This window comes from Pelecanus crispus, chromosome Z (assembly GCF_030463565.1).
Source record: "Pelecanus crispus isolate bPelCri1 chromosome Z, bPelCri1.pri, whole genome shotgun sequence".
Taxonomy (NCBI): Eukaryota; Metazoa; Chordata; class Aves; order Pelecaniformes; family Pelecanidae; genus Pelecanus; species Pelecanus crispus.
Window position 1 is genome coordinate 29,329,400 of NC_134676.1, and position 15,863 is coordinate 29,345,262.

General features: G+C 59.6%; 1 protein-coding gene across 1 annotated transcript; it reads left to right on the top strand.

Annotated features, from left to right (window-relative positions):
- Nucleotides 1–3,025: 3,025 nt before the first annotated feature.
- On the top strand, nt 3,026–4,351 carry LOC142596720 (forkhead box protein D1-like). Its single transcript, XM_075727036.1, has one exon. It carries the CDS (start codon nt 3,026–3,028, stop codon nt 4,349–4,351), a length of 1,326 nt encoding a protein of 441 aa, XP_075583151.1.
- Nucleotides 4,352–15,863: the final 11,512 nt, after the last annotated feature.

The window sequence follows — 15,863 nt, forward strand, 5'->3', positions numbered from 1 at the left end:
TGCCCTGCCCTGCCCTTCCCGGAGGCTGCTTTGGGCGGGGGGGTACGCCGGGCACCCTGCCCCGGCACCGGGCGTCCCGGAGCCGGCCGCCCCGCCTGGGCCCGGCGCTCCTTGCCGGTAGGTGGCATCCCCCGTCCGCGCAGAGCAGCGCCGGCAGCGGGGCGGCGCGGAGCGGAGCGGGGCCGGCCGCGGGGCGGGGGAGCGGGCAAACCCCGCGGCCCCGGGGGCGGCGGGTCCCACCGCGGGAAACGCCGCTCATGGCTCTGCCGCCGCTGCTCCCCTTCCTTCTTCCCTTCCTTGCCCTTTTGAGAAGGCACCTGCCGGCTTGGGACGGAAGCGAGGGGAAGATGCACAAAGACAAGTCGCGATATCTAGGGGCTGCAATAACGCCACGACTTACTGTCCGCACTGGGGGCTGGCTCAGCTGTGTTCCCCCCACCGAAAGCAAACCCCTAGCCCCCCACTCCGGCACCGATGAGGGCTTGCAGTATTGCCCAAGTCTGCCGGGGGGTCCCCTCGTCCCCCGCCCCGAGGCCACCCCCGGCCGGCCACGTCCAGCAGGACCCGCTCCCCGCCGGGCCCCCCCCGGGGAGCCGGGGCTGCCGAAAAGCCGCCAGTGTCACACGCTCGGTGAAACACCGCCGCGTCCTGCCTGGGTGTTAGCAGGAGATCGCGGGCAGATCCGGTTCTTCTGGTTCTGCTTTGCTGCTACAGCGGTTCTTCCCCCCAAAATTTAAAACTCCGCCGTTCTTCCTATTTAAGAGCGTGGGGTTTTTGGTTTTAAGATGGTTTTAAACGTTCAGGCACATGAGAAAGTACCTGGAGAAGAGCAAGAATAAAAGGAACAAAAAGAGAGTAAAAGGAAAAATATTAACTCTTTGTAAAGAGGAGAAACCTCTCAGAGAGGAAAAGCCCTCTTTCTGCCTTTCTTTTCGTAACTTGCCCTAGGACCCCAAAACTAATTCAAAGAAGCATTTTACTTCTTATGAACTGTAAATCTCGAGTGACATTATCAATCTTTCTACAGAAAAAAAATAGTAGTCAATTATTGGGTTTGGGGGTTCTTTTTTCTTCTTTTTTCTTCTTCTTCTTTTTTTTTTTTTTTTTCCCCCTCTCTTTTGTACCTTTTGGTGGTATTCTCCTGCAGGAGCTTTAGTAGTGAACAAAATGTAAATAGGATTATTTGTAAATAGTAGAAAGGATTATGCTGTAAATCCATGGAACCGGGTTTGAAACAGGCTGGCTTGAAGCCTTGGATTAGGACAATATATCGAAAGCGCATTTCAAGAAAATGGTGTGTGTGAGTTATTTGGGAAGCGAGATTTGAGCAGTCAGGACGCTAGGCATCCGTCTGCCCTTCTCACGACGATTTCTGCCGGAGCACGAAATGCTGTCCTACTCCTCCCATCCCAATCGGATCCTGATCGTGGCTTATCCTGCCAGAAGTGAGAGTGATAGGAATTTTCAAAGCTTTTCTTTTTAAGACCACGGTGGTTGCATTTATGTCCAAGTTTGAGGTTTTGGTGTTTGTTTTTTTTTTCCCCTGACAGCCCTCGCATAAAGGGGGTCCCCGCTCTTCTGCTGTCCTCGCATGTAGCACCTGAAACTGGGAACGGTGGGACTTCGTTAGGAAGCAATCCTTTGTGTCGCTTTCTCGGGGGTGTTGCTCCTACGCTTAGAGCGCAATTCGCAGTTTAAAGGCCGGTGAATGGTTTCCTTTGCATACGAAGGAGGTAACGCTAATTCTCTGTGTTTCCCATAATGGAGGGAGCTGTCTCTCTCCCGTTAAAAACAATAGCCGTACAAATAAACTGTGAGATTAGCGGTGTGCTTTGGAGGCGGTTCTTTGAGAGCTTGCGAGGTCGACATCGAGAGATGTTTGATTTCATTCTCAAATTAATTAAACTCTGGAGGGGGAAGAGGAAGGAGGGGGGAAGAGATGTCTCTAAACCATCCCGCGGACAGAAGTCGGAAGTTTATTAACTCACCACCTCCCTCTCAGGCCTGATTTTTTTTTTTTTTTTTCCCCTCCTTCCCACGGGAAGCAGGACCCAGTCCCTGGGGACAGCCCAGGAAGAGGCAGAGCTCCCGGCACCCTCCGGACGGCTCCTGGGAAGATGCTCCAGCACTCTGGGACAGACTTGCACTTTTCCTTTTTTTTCTTCCTCCCCCGCGACTCGGGGGCGGGGGGTGGCGGCGGGGAGGTGTGTCTTTATTTCCCCCCTTTTCCACCAAAGCCGGCCCCGGTCGCCCCCGCGACCCCCCAGAGCCCCTCCTGGCGGGGCGAGGGCGGGGGGCCGGGGCGGGCGGCGAGGCGCCCCGCTTTGGGGGGGGGGGGGGGGGGGACACGGCGCCGCCCGGGGCCGCCGCTCGCCCCGCCGCGCTCTGACGCTGGGAGCCATGTGATGGCCCCCTCGCTATAAGGCGGGGAGGAAGGCCGCCCTCTCTGGGACTCGGCCCCAGCCTTTTCACCGTCTTTCCGAAGGCCCGGCAAGCCGCCCCCTCCGCCCTCCCTCCTCGCCAGCCTCCTCCCCTCTCCTCCTCCCAGGACTAGGCGCGCTCCCTCCTGCCCCGCATCCATTAATGTCTGGGGGCTGAGGTGAGGAGAGAGAAGGGGGAACCGACTTGCAGGCGCGGCGGCGCAGCCCCCCCGCCCCCCAAGCCCCGACCCCAACCAAAAAAAAAAAAAAAAAAAAAAAACCCAAACCGAAAGACCCCCCAAAAGGGGGAGGGGAGGGGGAAAAGAGAGAGGGAGAGAAATCCAAAAAGCAGCAAAAAATACCCCGAAACAAAACCCAAACCAGCCGCCGCCTCCGAGCCGGCGGCGGGAGCGCTCCCGCGGCGCGGCGGCGGCGGCGCTGGGGGCCGGCGCGGCTCGGAGCGGCCCGCCTGCCCGCGGCGGCGGCGGCGGCGGCGGGGCGGCTCTCCGCGGAGCGGCGCGGGGGCCTGGCGGCGGCGGGGAGGGCGCCCGCCCGCCCGCCGCGCCGCGCCGGCCGCCACCGATGCGCTGCCCCGCCGCCGCGCCATGACCCTGAGCTCGGAGATGTCCGAGGCGTCGGCGCTGGCTGAGGAGACCGACATCGATGTGGTGGGCGAGGAGGACGACGAGGAGGACGACGAGGAGCCGCAGCCCCGCCGCCGCCGCCGCTCCTACGCCGAGGACGAGGAGGAGGAGGAGGAGGAGGAAGAGGACGAGGAGGATGTGGGCGACCTCCACGACGACGCCCTGCTGCCGCGGTCGCCCGTGCGCGGCGGCGGCGGCGGCGGCGGCGGCGGCGGCGGCGGCGGCGGGGCGGGCGGCGGGGACGGTGCCGGCGGCTCTCGGCCCCCCTCGCGGGGCTGCCCGCAGAAGGCGGCGGCGGGCGGCGGCGGGGCGGGCGGCGGCGGCGGCGGCGGCGGCGGCGGCGGGGCGGGCGGCGGCGGCGGCAAGAACAGCCTGGTGAAGCCGCCCTACTCCTACATCGCCCTCATCACCATGGCCATCCTGCAGAGCCCCAAGAAGCGGCTGACGCTGAGCGAGATCTGCGAGTTCATCAGCGGGCGCTTCCCCTACTACCGGGAGAAGTTCCCCGCCTGGCAGAACAGCATCCGCCACAACCTCTCCCTCAACGACTGCTTCGTCAAGATCCCCCGGGAGCCCGGCAACCCGGGCAAGGGCAACTACTGGACGCTGGACCCCGAGTCCGCCGACATGTTCGACAACGGCAGCTTCCTGCGCCGCCGAAAGCGCTTCAAGCGGCAGCAGCTCCCGGCGCCCGAGCTGCTGCTGCGCGCCGTGGACCCCGCCGCCTTCCTCCCGCAGCCCCCGCCCCAGCCCCCGCAGCAGCCGCCCTGCGCCTACGGACCCTACGGCTGCGGCTACGGCCTCCAGCTCCAGCCCTACCACCCCCACTCCGCCCTCTTCGCCTTCCACCACCCCTCCCCGCCGCCCCGCCAGCCCCCCGCCGCCCCCGGCAGCGCCCCCGGCGCGGCGCTGCCCCCCGCCGCCGCCGCCGCCGCCGCCGCCCCGCCGGGCCCCTTGCTGCCGGCGGCGGAGCTGGCACGGACGCCCTTCGGCTACGCGCACCCGCTGGGCCCGGCGCTGGCGGCCTCGCTGCACGCCGCCAAGCCCGGCGGCGGCGCGGCGCTGGCCCGCTCGCCCTTCTCCATCGAGAGCATCATCGGGGGGGGCCCGGGCCCGGGGCCGGGCCCCGGCCCCGGCCCCGGCCCCGGGGCGGGCAGCAGCTGCGCCTCGCAGTCGGCCGCGGCGCCGGGGCTGGCCCGCTCGCTGGGGAGCGCCGGGGGCGGCCTGCCCCCCGCCGCCGGCCTGCCCGCCGCCCCCGGCTTCGCGGCGCGGATCTCTAACTGTTAAGGGTTTGGGAGTCTTTCCGAAGGTAGGATCTGGGGTCTCTCCTTTCTCGGAGGCCCGGCGGGCGCCGCCCGGAGGGGCTGCGGGCTTTGCATGGGGATTGAGCAGGGGCTCGGGGGGCGTCCGCCGCGGCCGGCGGGCCGCCCGGGACCTGTATTTACGCAAAGCCGGGTCTTAGATGCTGCACGGGCAGGCAGTCACGCTATTGGAAAGTTACTCCTTAAAAAGAGAAAAAAAAAAAAAAAAAAAAAAAAAAAAGAAAAGAGATGGTGATAAATAATGTCTCTAAACCGTTAAAGTTCAGAGATTCTCAGGTCTAGCAGCTTGGAAACGGTAATGTACAGGAAAAGAAAAGAGGCTTGAGGGAGGACAGCAAAGCAATACTTTTTCATTTTAGTACACTTGTCTCATGTACTTTTATAAAAGAAAAGAAAAGATTAACATGTTTACACAGAAGAAAGTCGAGATTATCATTTCTTATTTTAACCTGTGTTTTGTATTATAATAGACTTACGGAGTTTTTTATTTTGTACTTTATGCGTATTCTTTACAAGGAATATTGTTAAAAATTACTGGCAAGTATTATTGTACCATTTTAATGTAAAATTTTTACACATTTTCAAAAATAAAATTTTTAATTTTCAAAAAAACAAAAAACCAAAAACAAAACCAAAGACCAAAGGAGCCCAGCCAAACAATTGGCTTCGGACCCTTCCCTCCTTAATACTTCTCCCTTCTTTGGGACATTGATATTTTTTCTTCGGGATTAATAGCACAATAGCCAAGGAATTTTACAGCTTGAAATTTATTATGTCTGGATTTGACCAAGAAGAAGAAGATCAGAATGTGATCTTTGCAGTCAAACCATTATTAACAATGCAGAGAGTGCAAGACAAACAAACAAAAAAAAAAAAAAGAAAGAAAGAAAAAAGAGCAAGGACAAAAGAGGGAATAAATAGAAATAGGTCTCTCTCGTGGGAGTAAAGCCCAGTTCTCTATGGCACCAATCAGGGCATTGATTAAAAAACTAGTTTTAAACTATTTTTATACTTTTGGGTGTGTTCTAAATCACAACTACATCACAGTTTCGTTTCCAAGAGGCCCAAAGGAAAATACTACTAATAAGGGGCACGTACTGAACTTCAGAGAGATTTGTCCTAGACTCTTATGTTTCTGTGACGATAATAGGGACATATGTTTCTACTTTTCAATACATATAATATAAAATGAACATTGGAATATCCTCGTATGATGAGCTTATTAAGTGCACAAGCTACTGAAGTAAGGATATGTAAGTGTATGAAACAAACTGTGAAAGCGGCTTTTCTGATTCTGAACTTGTGTCCTAACCCGCATAAGGTCGATAGATATCTATTTCTTAGACTAAAATTGGGTTTTAACCAAAAAGCCCGCCTCAAATATTCGGAGCTCAGACATGAAAAGAGAATCACGGGTTTGAAGAGTAGGCGTGTGGTTGCTTGCTGTGGACTAGGAACACGCGTTTTTCAAATTAGGGAGGCGCTTTTCAAGTACGACTGTATTTATAACAATTCAGCAGATTCAGGGATAAATTATGTGAATTTTCGTAAAAGAAAAAGAAGAAGAAGAAGAAAAAAAGAGGGATGCCTTTTATTGCTCTTTGGAGTGAGGAGGGGAAGGTTGTGTGGGTACAGGCTTTCACATACCGAAGTACCTCGTCGCCTTGGTTTTAAGTATTCTCGTGGATAGAAAAGTGGTGTTTTTCTGTTTTGTTTGTAGCAATGCAGGGTTAAATTGATGGTTTTCAGTAAGTGGAAAGGCTGGACGTAAGATCTCTGCTGGCCTCTATTTGCAGTCCGCAACTGGAGGGCCTCCTTTGGTGTCCGGGATCCCTTAGAGGACCAGGACGCAGAGTCCCGTTTAATTTCTAAAACTGAAGGGAAAAGATCCCGGAGGCACCGCTTACGTGCCCTTCGGGGAGAGCGCATCCTTTCCACGAGGGACAGATTCACTCCCCTTCCCCGGGCCCGGCCGGGGGGATGCGCCGGGCCGCCGCGCCGCTGCAGCGCGGGGTACCGAGCTGGGCTTAGGCGCCCCTCGGAGATAGGGCTAAAACCACGCAGGGAGAGGTTTTGCGAGGGAGAAGGCGGCTGTAGCCGTGAGCGCGGCGGCACCGGGCTCTCCGCGGCGGGATGCTGCGTGCGGTCGGTCCGGCTTCGGGCTGCTGGAGCGGCGGCCCGGGGCGAGAGGCCGCGTCCGTGCTTGAGCTGTGCCCGTGCAATTAGGTGGGAAAAGCAGGCTCCGGCGAGCCGCTAGCTGTTTCTCTTGGCTTCCCCGCAGCAAACCCTGGGGGAGCCCGGCGACCTCCCCTGCGCGGCGGCCGCTCGGCCCGGGCACCCGAGCGTGCCCGCCGCCCTTCCCGCCGGCGCCTGCAGAGGAAAGCCCCGCTCAGAGGCGGCTGGCGAGGAAAATGCTTGCTCCTTCCATGCTTTCCGCCGGTCGGCTGCGTCCTGCGCGGACAGGGCCTTCACCTGCGAGCTGGCAGGGAAGCTGGCAGGAGCAAATCGCAATATACACCGTGTAGCTCTATTTTTTTTTTTTTTTTTTTTTTTAAAAAAAACGCTGAGGAATGGGGTCGGGGAAGGCGTCTGCGGTGCTGGGGGAAGACCCCTTCGCTCGTTTTCTCCGAGCCGGCGGGGAAGCGGCCCGGCCTCGCCGCCGGGGCCCGGCGGTCCCGGTTCCCCCGCCGCTGCGCTGCGCTGCGCTGCGCGGTGGATGGCGGCGGGGGAGCAGGTGCCGCAGGGAAGGCGCCGGCCCCGCCGCCCTTTGACGGGCTCACAGCACCGCCGGGCCGCTGCGCCCCATTCGCATGCAAACGTCTCGCCGTGCCCCCCCCCCCCCCCCCCCCCAGCTTTCGAGGCGAACAGAGGGGACGTGCAGTCCGCGCAGGGACGGAGCCCGGACGAACAATTCCTCCAAAATAGGCTGGGCCCTAAAAAACGAGCTGGTGGGACAAACGGGATGGTGTCGCCTCCTTCTCCTCCTCCCAGCTACAAAGTGTGGATTCATTAACCCGTCTCCTTTTCTCATCATATCCCCGTAGGGCTGCGAGATGAATTACTGGAGCTGAATTGGGAGGGGATTGCTCTATGAGGGGGCTAATGTTTCAATCGGTTCCTCCAGAAGGACCACACAAAAAGAAACTTTTTAGTTTATGGTGCTATTATGCAGAGTTTTAATCTAGGGATAGATTTAGCCAAATGTTATCTATTGGGAATTTAATGAAGCCCTTATGTATTCAATCGCTTTTTATGCCACACACAGTGTCTCTATCCAGAAACGTTTCCTTCCACATATTTCTTTGTTTCTGTTGGGTGATTTATATATTTTTAATTAGGTTTTTTAAAAATTATTTCTTTTCAAGCATCCCGTATAACGTTTCTCCCAAGCAGGACCGTGTTAGGTCCCTTCCCACATCCCCTATAAAACAAGTTTCCCCTTCCCTCCCCCGTTTCGAAGCTGGTTAGTTTGCACGTCCGCATACTGTGCCCTTCCCGCCGGAGCGCTCCCCCCGCCTTGTGCAGAGGGGCCCGACATCGCGCCGGCTCTGCCGGCACCGGCGTGGGCTGCGGGGCTGCGGCGGGCGGCGCAGCCCGGGGGTCCGGCCGAGCCCCCGTGCACGGCTCCCTGGCCCTGGAGCTGGTGTCCTCCCAAACTTTCCCCACCCGCATCTCCTTCAGGCCATACATTCGCTCCTGTTTTTTTTTTTTTTTTTTCTGGCAGCGGGGTGTCGGCTGGTGTGCACCCCCATCCCCCCCATCCTTGCAAGCTGGTTTCAAGTACCCAGGGCCAGACCCATCCCCGAGTCCAGAGGGTGAAAGGGGGGGCGAGGGCCTCACCTGCTCTCAGCTGCTCCCTTTCTTGCAGCGCTGGTGGCGAGGGCAGAGCGCACAGTCGCTCCCCGCCGAGACTGAGGCCTGTGCGGGGGATCTGTTGGAAAGTGGATCTGGTTTAATAGTCCCTTGGCACGGCCCGGAGGCTCCGCTCCGTATGTAATACTTTCCCTCATTACTTGCAGTAAGTACTTCAGTAGTCTCTGATAATATTGTATTTGACAGAAATCATGGAAATTATGATCTTGGCCAAACGCTCCCTGCGCTGGGACTTGCTAACCAAAGCAGATCCGTTCTTCAGCTTGTTACCAGCGGCTCCCCCATCCGCCTCGACGTTTCGCCCGCTCCCCTTTCGGCGCGGCGCCGGGCCGCAGGCACCGGCGGGACCTGGGGAGCGGCGGGGAGCAGTGGGGAGCGGCCGCCCTGTGACCAATGCCGGGTGCCTCCCGAGCAGGTGGGTACCCGCTCGCCCTCCGCCTCTGCTGCCCCTCACCCGCACGCCCCGGTGACCTGCCGCAGGTGACTGCAGGGCTTCTCTGCCCTCCTCCGTACGTCCTTTCCCCTCCGCAACCCCCACGGTGGAAGAGCCACATCGAGCAGCCGCCGTGGGCTCTCCGCTCGCCGCCCCTTCCCGCGCTGCAAAGCACGACTGAGATGCCGAGGAAAAACTCGTGCGTAAGTGTGTGTGTGTACGTGTGTGCGGGAAAATGGCACGCCCGACGGCAACGAGCTGCTTTCGGATCCATGCTGCATCAGCAAATGTCCTCATTGCCCCTCTGCGCAGATGGGTGCCCATCGATCTGGGGGGAAGCGGAGACCTGCAGGCGAGCCCCAAATCGGTAAACCCCTTGTTCCTGTTTTTCTCTTGCAGAAGAGCGCCATGCCCCGCCGTCGGTCCCGGGCCGGAGGGGTGCTGCGGGCTGCCGGCCCCGCATCCCCGCTGGCCCCCTCCCCGCCGCCCGGCCCACTCACCGTGCAGCTCCCAGCGTGACCCGAAAGAGGAGAGGCAAAGGCTGCGGGGTTGGGGGGAGGGCGCGGGCAGACCCACGGCAAAACTCGCGGCCCGCCCGGCTGCAGCAGCGCGGGGGGCACCGCGGGCTGTGCGCGGCTGCGCAGCGGGGCAGAGCCTCCGCGGCCGCGGCAGTGCTCCGCACCAAGCTCGCCCGTAGGAGTGGGGAGGCAGCCGGCGGCGGCTCGGCGGGAACCACGGCGGGAACCCCGCGGAAGATGCGCCTCGTACAAAGATCCGCCTTCAGTGCACCTCTCCGGCTGTGTGGGCTGCCCCGGCCAGGGGCAGTGGGGCTCCTGCTGCGGGCTGCGCCTCGGAGGAGGAGAGAGACCTACCGGCTAGGCCCGGGAGTACCCAGAAAGCAGAAAAAAATATGGACTGGACTGTACAGAAGATTTTTTGTTTGTTTGTTTTGTTTTAAAATAAATGCAACATCTAGCCAATTTCAGAAATTACATCGCTGAGCTAAATTCAGAGGGAAAGTTGTGTTGTTTTTTTTAATCAAAATAATTAAACTTGTCCTTTCTCCAAACCACAAGAGACCTGTTGAATTGATTCTAAGTTTCCCTTTCGTTGATGGAGCAAAACGGCATGCAGAAGTCTGCAGGGCCCCATATTTAGATGATAAATTATACAATTTATGTTGGAAGCAAAAGGATAAATAGAGATTTCGGTTGTTGCATTAATTCGTTGTCTGGGTCTGGGAAAACCTTATCCACGGTTAATCCGAAGGTATTTCGCTCCCCTCCGCGCAATAGAAAACCATCTGCATGCATCGAAACGCGTGTGTACGTTCAGGAGTGTGTGCCCGGGACCCGGTGCCGCCGCTGACCCGCGCCCGCGCATCTGCCGCACTGCGGTGGTCGCTCCGGCAAATGCCCGTGCTTTCGAAAGTCCTTGTAAATCCCAGGAATATGGCTCTTCCTACCGTGGTGGAGGTGGGTCTGCTTCTCAGCTTTCATTAACGGGAGAGCACATGCACACCTGTATACACGAAATACATTAAATACACACAATCAAGATAAATGAGGTGTCTTCCTCGGGTTTTCTTTTCGTAAAATAAACATTGTCACGTCTGCTTATGCAGCAACCACTAGACGAGACTGATAGTTTTCTAATATACGTGTATACAGTGAAATTCCACCTGTCGGCTGCACGAAGGGAAGGGTAAAGGAAGGCAGTCTCTTCGGATCAATAGTTCACGATTAAAGGAACTATTGGGGGGGGGGGGGGGGGGGGGGGGAGGATTGTCCAGCGCAGAGCAAGGAAGGACAGGTATGTCAGGTGACTGGCTTGCCCGAAAGTGGATGGGGTCGGAAATTACTATTCATTCCAGCCTGCCTCTGGTTGCATAAAATCCCGCCTGGGGCAGCTCGGTGGGTTCTGTCAGACATCCTGGAAGTCCTTAACTTCTCTTTCTCCGTGCAGACGGCGCTGCGTGTGGGGCAGCGCACACGAGTGTGTGCCCTCGTACTGCCCCACAAGCCCCCGGCCGCCGGCGGCCCCGCTAACACCGAACCGCAGACCTGCGCCCCGCCGCCTCCCGCTTCTGTACGAGAAGCCGAAGGGCTGCCCTTCTCTGGAAATTAACCTCTTTAGATCGCTTTCAGCACGACTCCCCTCGCGATGGCTCTTCCCCGGGTGTTCAGACATCTGCCTTTCCGCGACGGGGACACGTTTTTCGGGGGAGACCCCGGCCCCGCCCGCCCATGAAGCAGATCCCCGGCCCGCGCACCGGAGCGGAGCTACCGCCAAGCGACGTGGATGCCTCTGCTTTTAAACCGACTGCCTCCCCCCTCAGCCTCCTCCCCACCCAGAGGAAGCCCGCAACAACTTGCTAACACACGGGCAAGCCAAACCCAGCGCTCCCACAAGAGCTTTTGAACCCAGCCCGGGAGCAGCATGCTGCTGCGCCTGCGGCTGCGAGACGGCGCGCTTCGCCCGGGGAGCCGCGCAAAACTCCGCGGCCGCGCCGGGGCAGAGCCGGGAACGCTGCGGGCAGCCCGGCTGGAGGAGACCGGCTGCTCCGTGCCTCCTCCCGGCCCCAAGCAGGCTGCCGCCCTACCTCGGCTGTGGCAGAGCAGACCGCGGCTGCCGTCGAGGGAGCGCCCCGACACGGACAGCCCGTGGCCCAGGGCCGGGCCTGCCTTCGGCACCCACGCGGGGCGTTTGAAGACACCGTGGGGCGCTGGGAGGGGGGCGGGGAGCCCGGTGCCGGTGCTATAAATCCCTCGGCAATTGAGTTCTGCACCTTTGATTTGAAAAATCGGATTCCTTGAGTGGAAACAGTTGACAGGAACCTAAAAGGATTAGCTGCATTCCACACAGGATCATTTTTAGTGGTAACATTTTGAAACGATTGATCCCTTCCAGACCATAAACAATGTCCAGAAAAATGATCTAACGAGACTTCCATTGTTTCCTTTTGTCTGCGAATCGCCTTTCGCCAGCAGTTTGATTAGGGACTTTGACAGGCTGGGTCTTAATTTCCAGCGCTCCCCGCCCCCCCCCCCCCCCCCCCACCCCGCTCCTTTTCGCAAGCGAAGTATTGAATTTGAAATAGCTCACAATTCGGTCTTTAATCCCAATCTGCCAGAGAGCGAGCAAATGCGGGGAAAGGCAGGTAGGGGGGGGAAGCAGCAAGGAGAGCGGGCGAGGAGAGGCGCGGCGGCTCATTTGCCGCAGGGTGCCGAAATGAGGGGTGGGGGCCTTTCCCTCCACCATGCTTCTCCTCCGGGCTTTTGTGCCGGCCTGGCGGAAAAGAAAGAAGGGGAAAGCCCACCAGTGGACACACTGGCCCGGGCCGTGGCGGGGAGGGGACCCCACGCGCGGCCCGGTCCCCCCCCCCGTGGCTCGGAGGGACTCGCGATCTGCCGGCCCTGCCTTGGCCCCCCCTCCCCTCCCCGTCCCGTCTGCGGACAGGAGACTTACCAGGGCGACATTAGCGGGGGAGGGGGCGAGGAGGCCCTGCCGTGCTGGCCGACGGACTTTTCCTCTGTTTTGACACCTGCGCGCACTGCCCCATGCTCCTCTCCCTGATTTATCGCCCAATTAAAGGTTCAGCCTTCCTCAAGCCACCCGAGCTTTTTCCCTCCGCACCTTCCTCCCTCCGCGGAGGCGGTGGTGGGCTGGAATGTGGGGCGGAGACCCTCCTCAGCCCCCCGCCTTCCCCTGCACCCCGACTAGACCCCTATCACGCATCCTGGCACCAACGCAGCCTCGCTGGGGCCGCCGCGGCTCCCCGCTCCCCGGCGGCAGCCTGGCAGGCGATGGGCCGAGGTGGGGACCCGGGAAGGGAGCCGCTTCTCGGCGCCTGCCCCTTTCTCTTCCTTCCCCTCCACGCGTGTGGGACCGCCGGGCCCCGCGTCCCAGCGGCGAGCCGGCGGGGGCCGGAGCGGTGCCCCGACGGCGCGGCCCGGCCCGGGGCTGTGCCGTGCGGCGGGGAGCGATCCAGCCGGGACGGCAAACAGCCAAACCCGCCGGGGGAAAATCCGGCCAGGAAAGGCACCTCAGTTGTGTATCACCCTCATTTAAGAGACAGCAGCTCCTGCCCCTCTGATTCCTCAGGACTCGTCCTCCGTGTCAGGCTCCGGGATTCTCCTTCTTTCTCTTTTTCTTCTTTTATCTCTCCCCCCCCCCCCCCCCCGCCCCCTTTCTTTTTCCTCCCACAGAGAGTAAGTCGCTGCCCGGCGCAGATTGGCAGCATTGAGCATCTTCCTAACTTAACTCTGTCTTCCTTGCATCTATCAATCCACCTTTCTAATTAGACTAATTAGAAGATATGTGGAGTGTTGCTGGGTCCATAGACTAAACTGCTTAGGGCTTGTGAAAGGAAGGCTGAATGCCCGCCATGGGAGGTGGCCATTCAGGGGGACGGTAACAGTTGCTACATTTATCTCTTGCCATTGAAAAGAGCTCTGCTTAAAGCTCGATTAAAATGTTTGGAAACTAATGCCACCCTGGATCCCTCTCTAATTAGAGGGCCTGGATAGATCACCCTGATCAGTCAAAAGAAACTCCTTCCCGGGCCTGGCTTTTCTGTTCAGCAGAATTACTTCTCCCCACCATCACCCCGCCCCCACCTCGAAAAGAGAAAGAGGGGGGAAAAAATAAAAAAGGGAGAGAAAGAGATAACACGGCTATAAAAACGGAGGGCAGAAAAATGGCGCTAGGGCGAAGTCTTCCCCCCGAAGCGTTGTTACGTTCTGCCCCGGCTTTCCTGCTCGCAGGCCCAGGCCCTCCGTCCTCCGGGTTTCTCGGCGGCCCGGATGGCTCCCGACCCCGGCCGGGCGATTTGGGGGGGAGGTCTGGATTGGGCTCCCCAGCTCGGGCTCCGCTGCCTGCTGCCAGCGAGGAGGGTGCTCGGAGAAGGGGCAAAGGCCGCCGCCCTCCTCCCCTCGCCCGGCGACCCCGCGGCCGCGCTGCTTGCGCAGGTGCGGAGCCCGGAGCCCGGAGCCTGGCTCTCCGCCCCGCCTCGCTGCCCTCCCGGGGGTCGGAAAGCACCGGCGGGGTAAAAAAGGGGCGGAGGGCCGGTGCGGAAAGGTTTCCTGCCCCCAAAACGCTGCCTGCGGCAAAGCCCCGGAGGAGCGGCAGGTTCCACCGGGCCGCCGGGTGGGGTGAGGGAAGGGCGGCTGGAAACCTCTCCCCGGGGTGCCCTGTGCCTCCAGCTCGCAGCTGGGAACACCCCCGCGCACCCAAACACCCACACACGCGTTTGCATCCCCCGGGGCAGCCTAGACCCGGGCTTCCTGCCGCACGGCCCCCGGGTGTCTGAGCACCTCATAAATCTGCGGCGCCTCTTCTTCCCCGTACGACAGAGGGATTTTTGTCCTCATAAACGCGCATAAAAGACTGGTGCTGACGGGGGAAGGGAGGAGGAAAGTGTTCTCTTCATTAACACCAGCCTGCTACACCCAGATGCTTTAATTTACGGGCTAGATATGACCAAAAGTGCCTGAAAAGAGCTCGCACTCACGCCTCGGCAGGCGACGAGACCCTGACAGCCGGTGCCGAAGGCGGCGCTCACGGGGGGGGGGCGCCTCCCCCCGCCTTGTGCCGTCAAACAAGGGCGCGGGGGTTTCTGCGGCCCCGTCGGGGGGAGCCTGGGGGCTGGCGGTGCCGGTGTCACCCCGGGGTCTTTGGTGATTGCAACGCACCGCGTGTCAGCAGAGTGGCATAAAGTTGGGTGGGATTTTTTTTTTTAAAGAACGACCCGATGGGCCCTTCTGGAGAACCACTCGTATCTGCGGGGGGAAAGTGTCTGCGTCCCGTTCTCCCTGCCTTCCCCCAGGAGAGGCCCCTCTGAGCCGTCGGCAGGTGGGACCTTGTGGGAGAAAGCCCTACGGGAGCGGCAAGCACGGAAAACTAAGTGGCATCTTCCCTTTTCTTCCAAGCCTCCAGAGTCACTTTCTCCAGAGACCCTCCGCTGGGGAGGGGAACGGGAGAGGCCTGGGAGGGTCTGCTGGGTGCGCTCCTCCTCGCCCCGGCCATCAGACGGCGCTGCCGGCGGGGCAAGGGCTGGCTAGGAGCCCCGGGCGAGCAGGCAGGTGGGAAGCGGGGCCGCCCTCGCCGTGCCCCGGCTCTGCAGCGCTCTTCCAGGCGCGCTGTCCTCCGCCCTCGGCCAGGCGGGGAGCTGCTCACGCTGTATCATGTCTAATCCCAGTGAACTCAACAGGACGAGTCCAAAGGACAAAACCGATCAAATGTTTCCCTTAGGGACATAGAATCTACTTTCTTTTTTTTTTTTTTTCTTTCCCCCCTTCAAAAGCGAGCCCAGCTCAGAGGACAGATCTGCTCGGCTGCAGAGCGCGGATCTCTCCATTAATGCTCCCGCAGGGTCTCACCCCTGCTCCGCTGGGGTCCGCGGGGCGAGGGGCGCCCCCGGGGACCGCCCGGGGAGCGAGAGCGGAGCCCCCTCCACCAGGGAGGGGGGTTTGGCTTTGGGGACGAGCAGCAGACTTTCTCCCGGCTGCCAGGCCGGGCCGCTGAGGATGTAAGGAGGGAGGCCACCCCCCTCCCAAAAGGCGGGCTTGTCGCTTGTCCCTGCTCATTGGCTGTGGCCCTGCCCGCACCTGTCCATCACGGACAGCTTCTGGGACCCTTCACCACGAACCGCAGCTCCGGAGGTGCCCAAGAGGCTGTCAGGAGAGGGTGCCCGGCCTGGGAGGACCGAAGGACAGCGAGAGGAGTAGCTCAGAGTTTGCTGAGTTTTACTCAGTTTGAGAGTTTTCTTAATTTTAGAGAGTGCAGTATCTTCCCAGGGCCAGTATCTGCATTTCTGGAGCCCCAGGGGAAGCCCTGATGCTGGTGACCTCTCTCTTTCGGAAAACAAGTAGATGAAGGCTGAGGATGCTCCCTGTCCAGACCTAGGGGCAGCTGCAGCTGTGTGCCTGGTAGTCCGTCGCAATCAGCAGGTGGCTGAGCTGTTTGTCTACATTTTACATGTTTCACATTGTTTTCCTCGTGGGCGTTATACGGCAAGTTTCCTTGTTAGCACCGGGAATTTTTCTTTTCTTTTTTTTTTTTTTTTTTTTTAATCCAAATGGGGAATTTCTGCAAGTAGCATGAACATAGGGGCAGGACTTCGGGCTGAGAGGTTTAGCTGAAACCTGTGCCCCAGCACCGATCCGGTCCT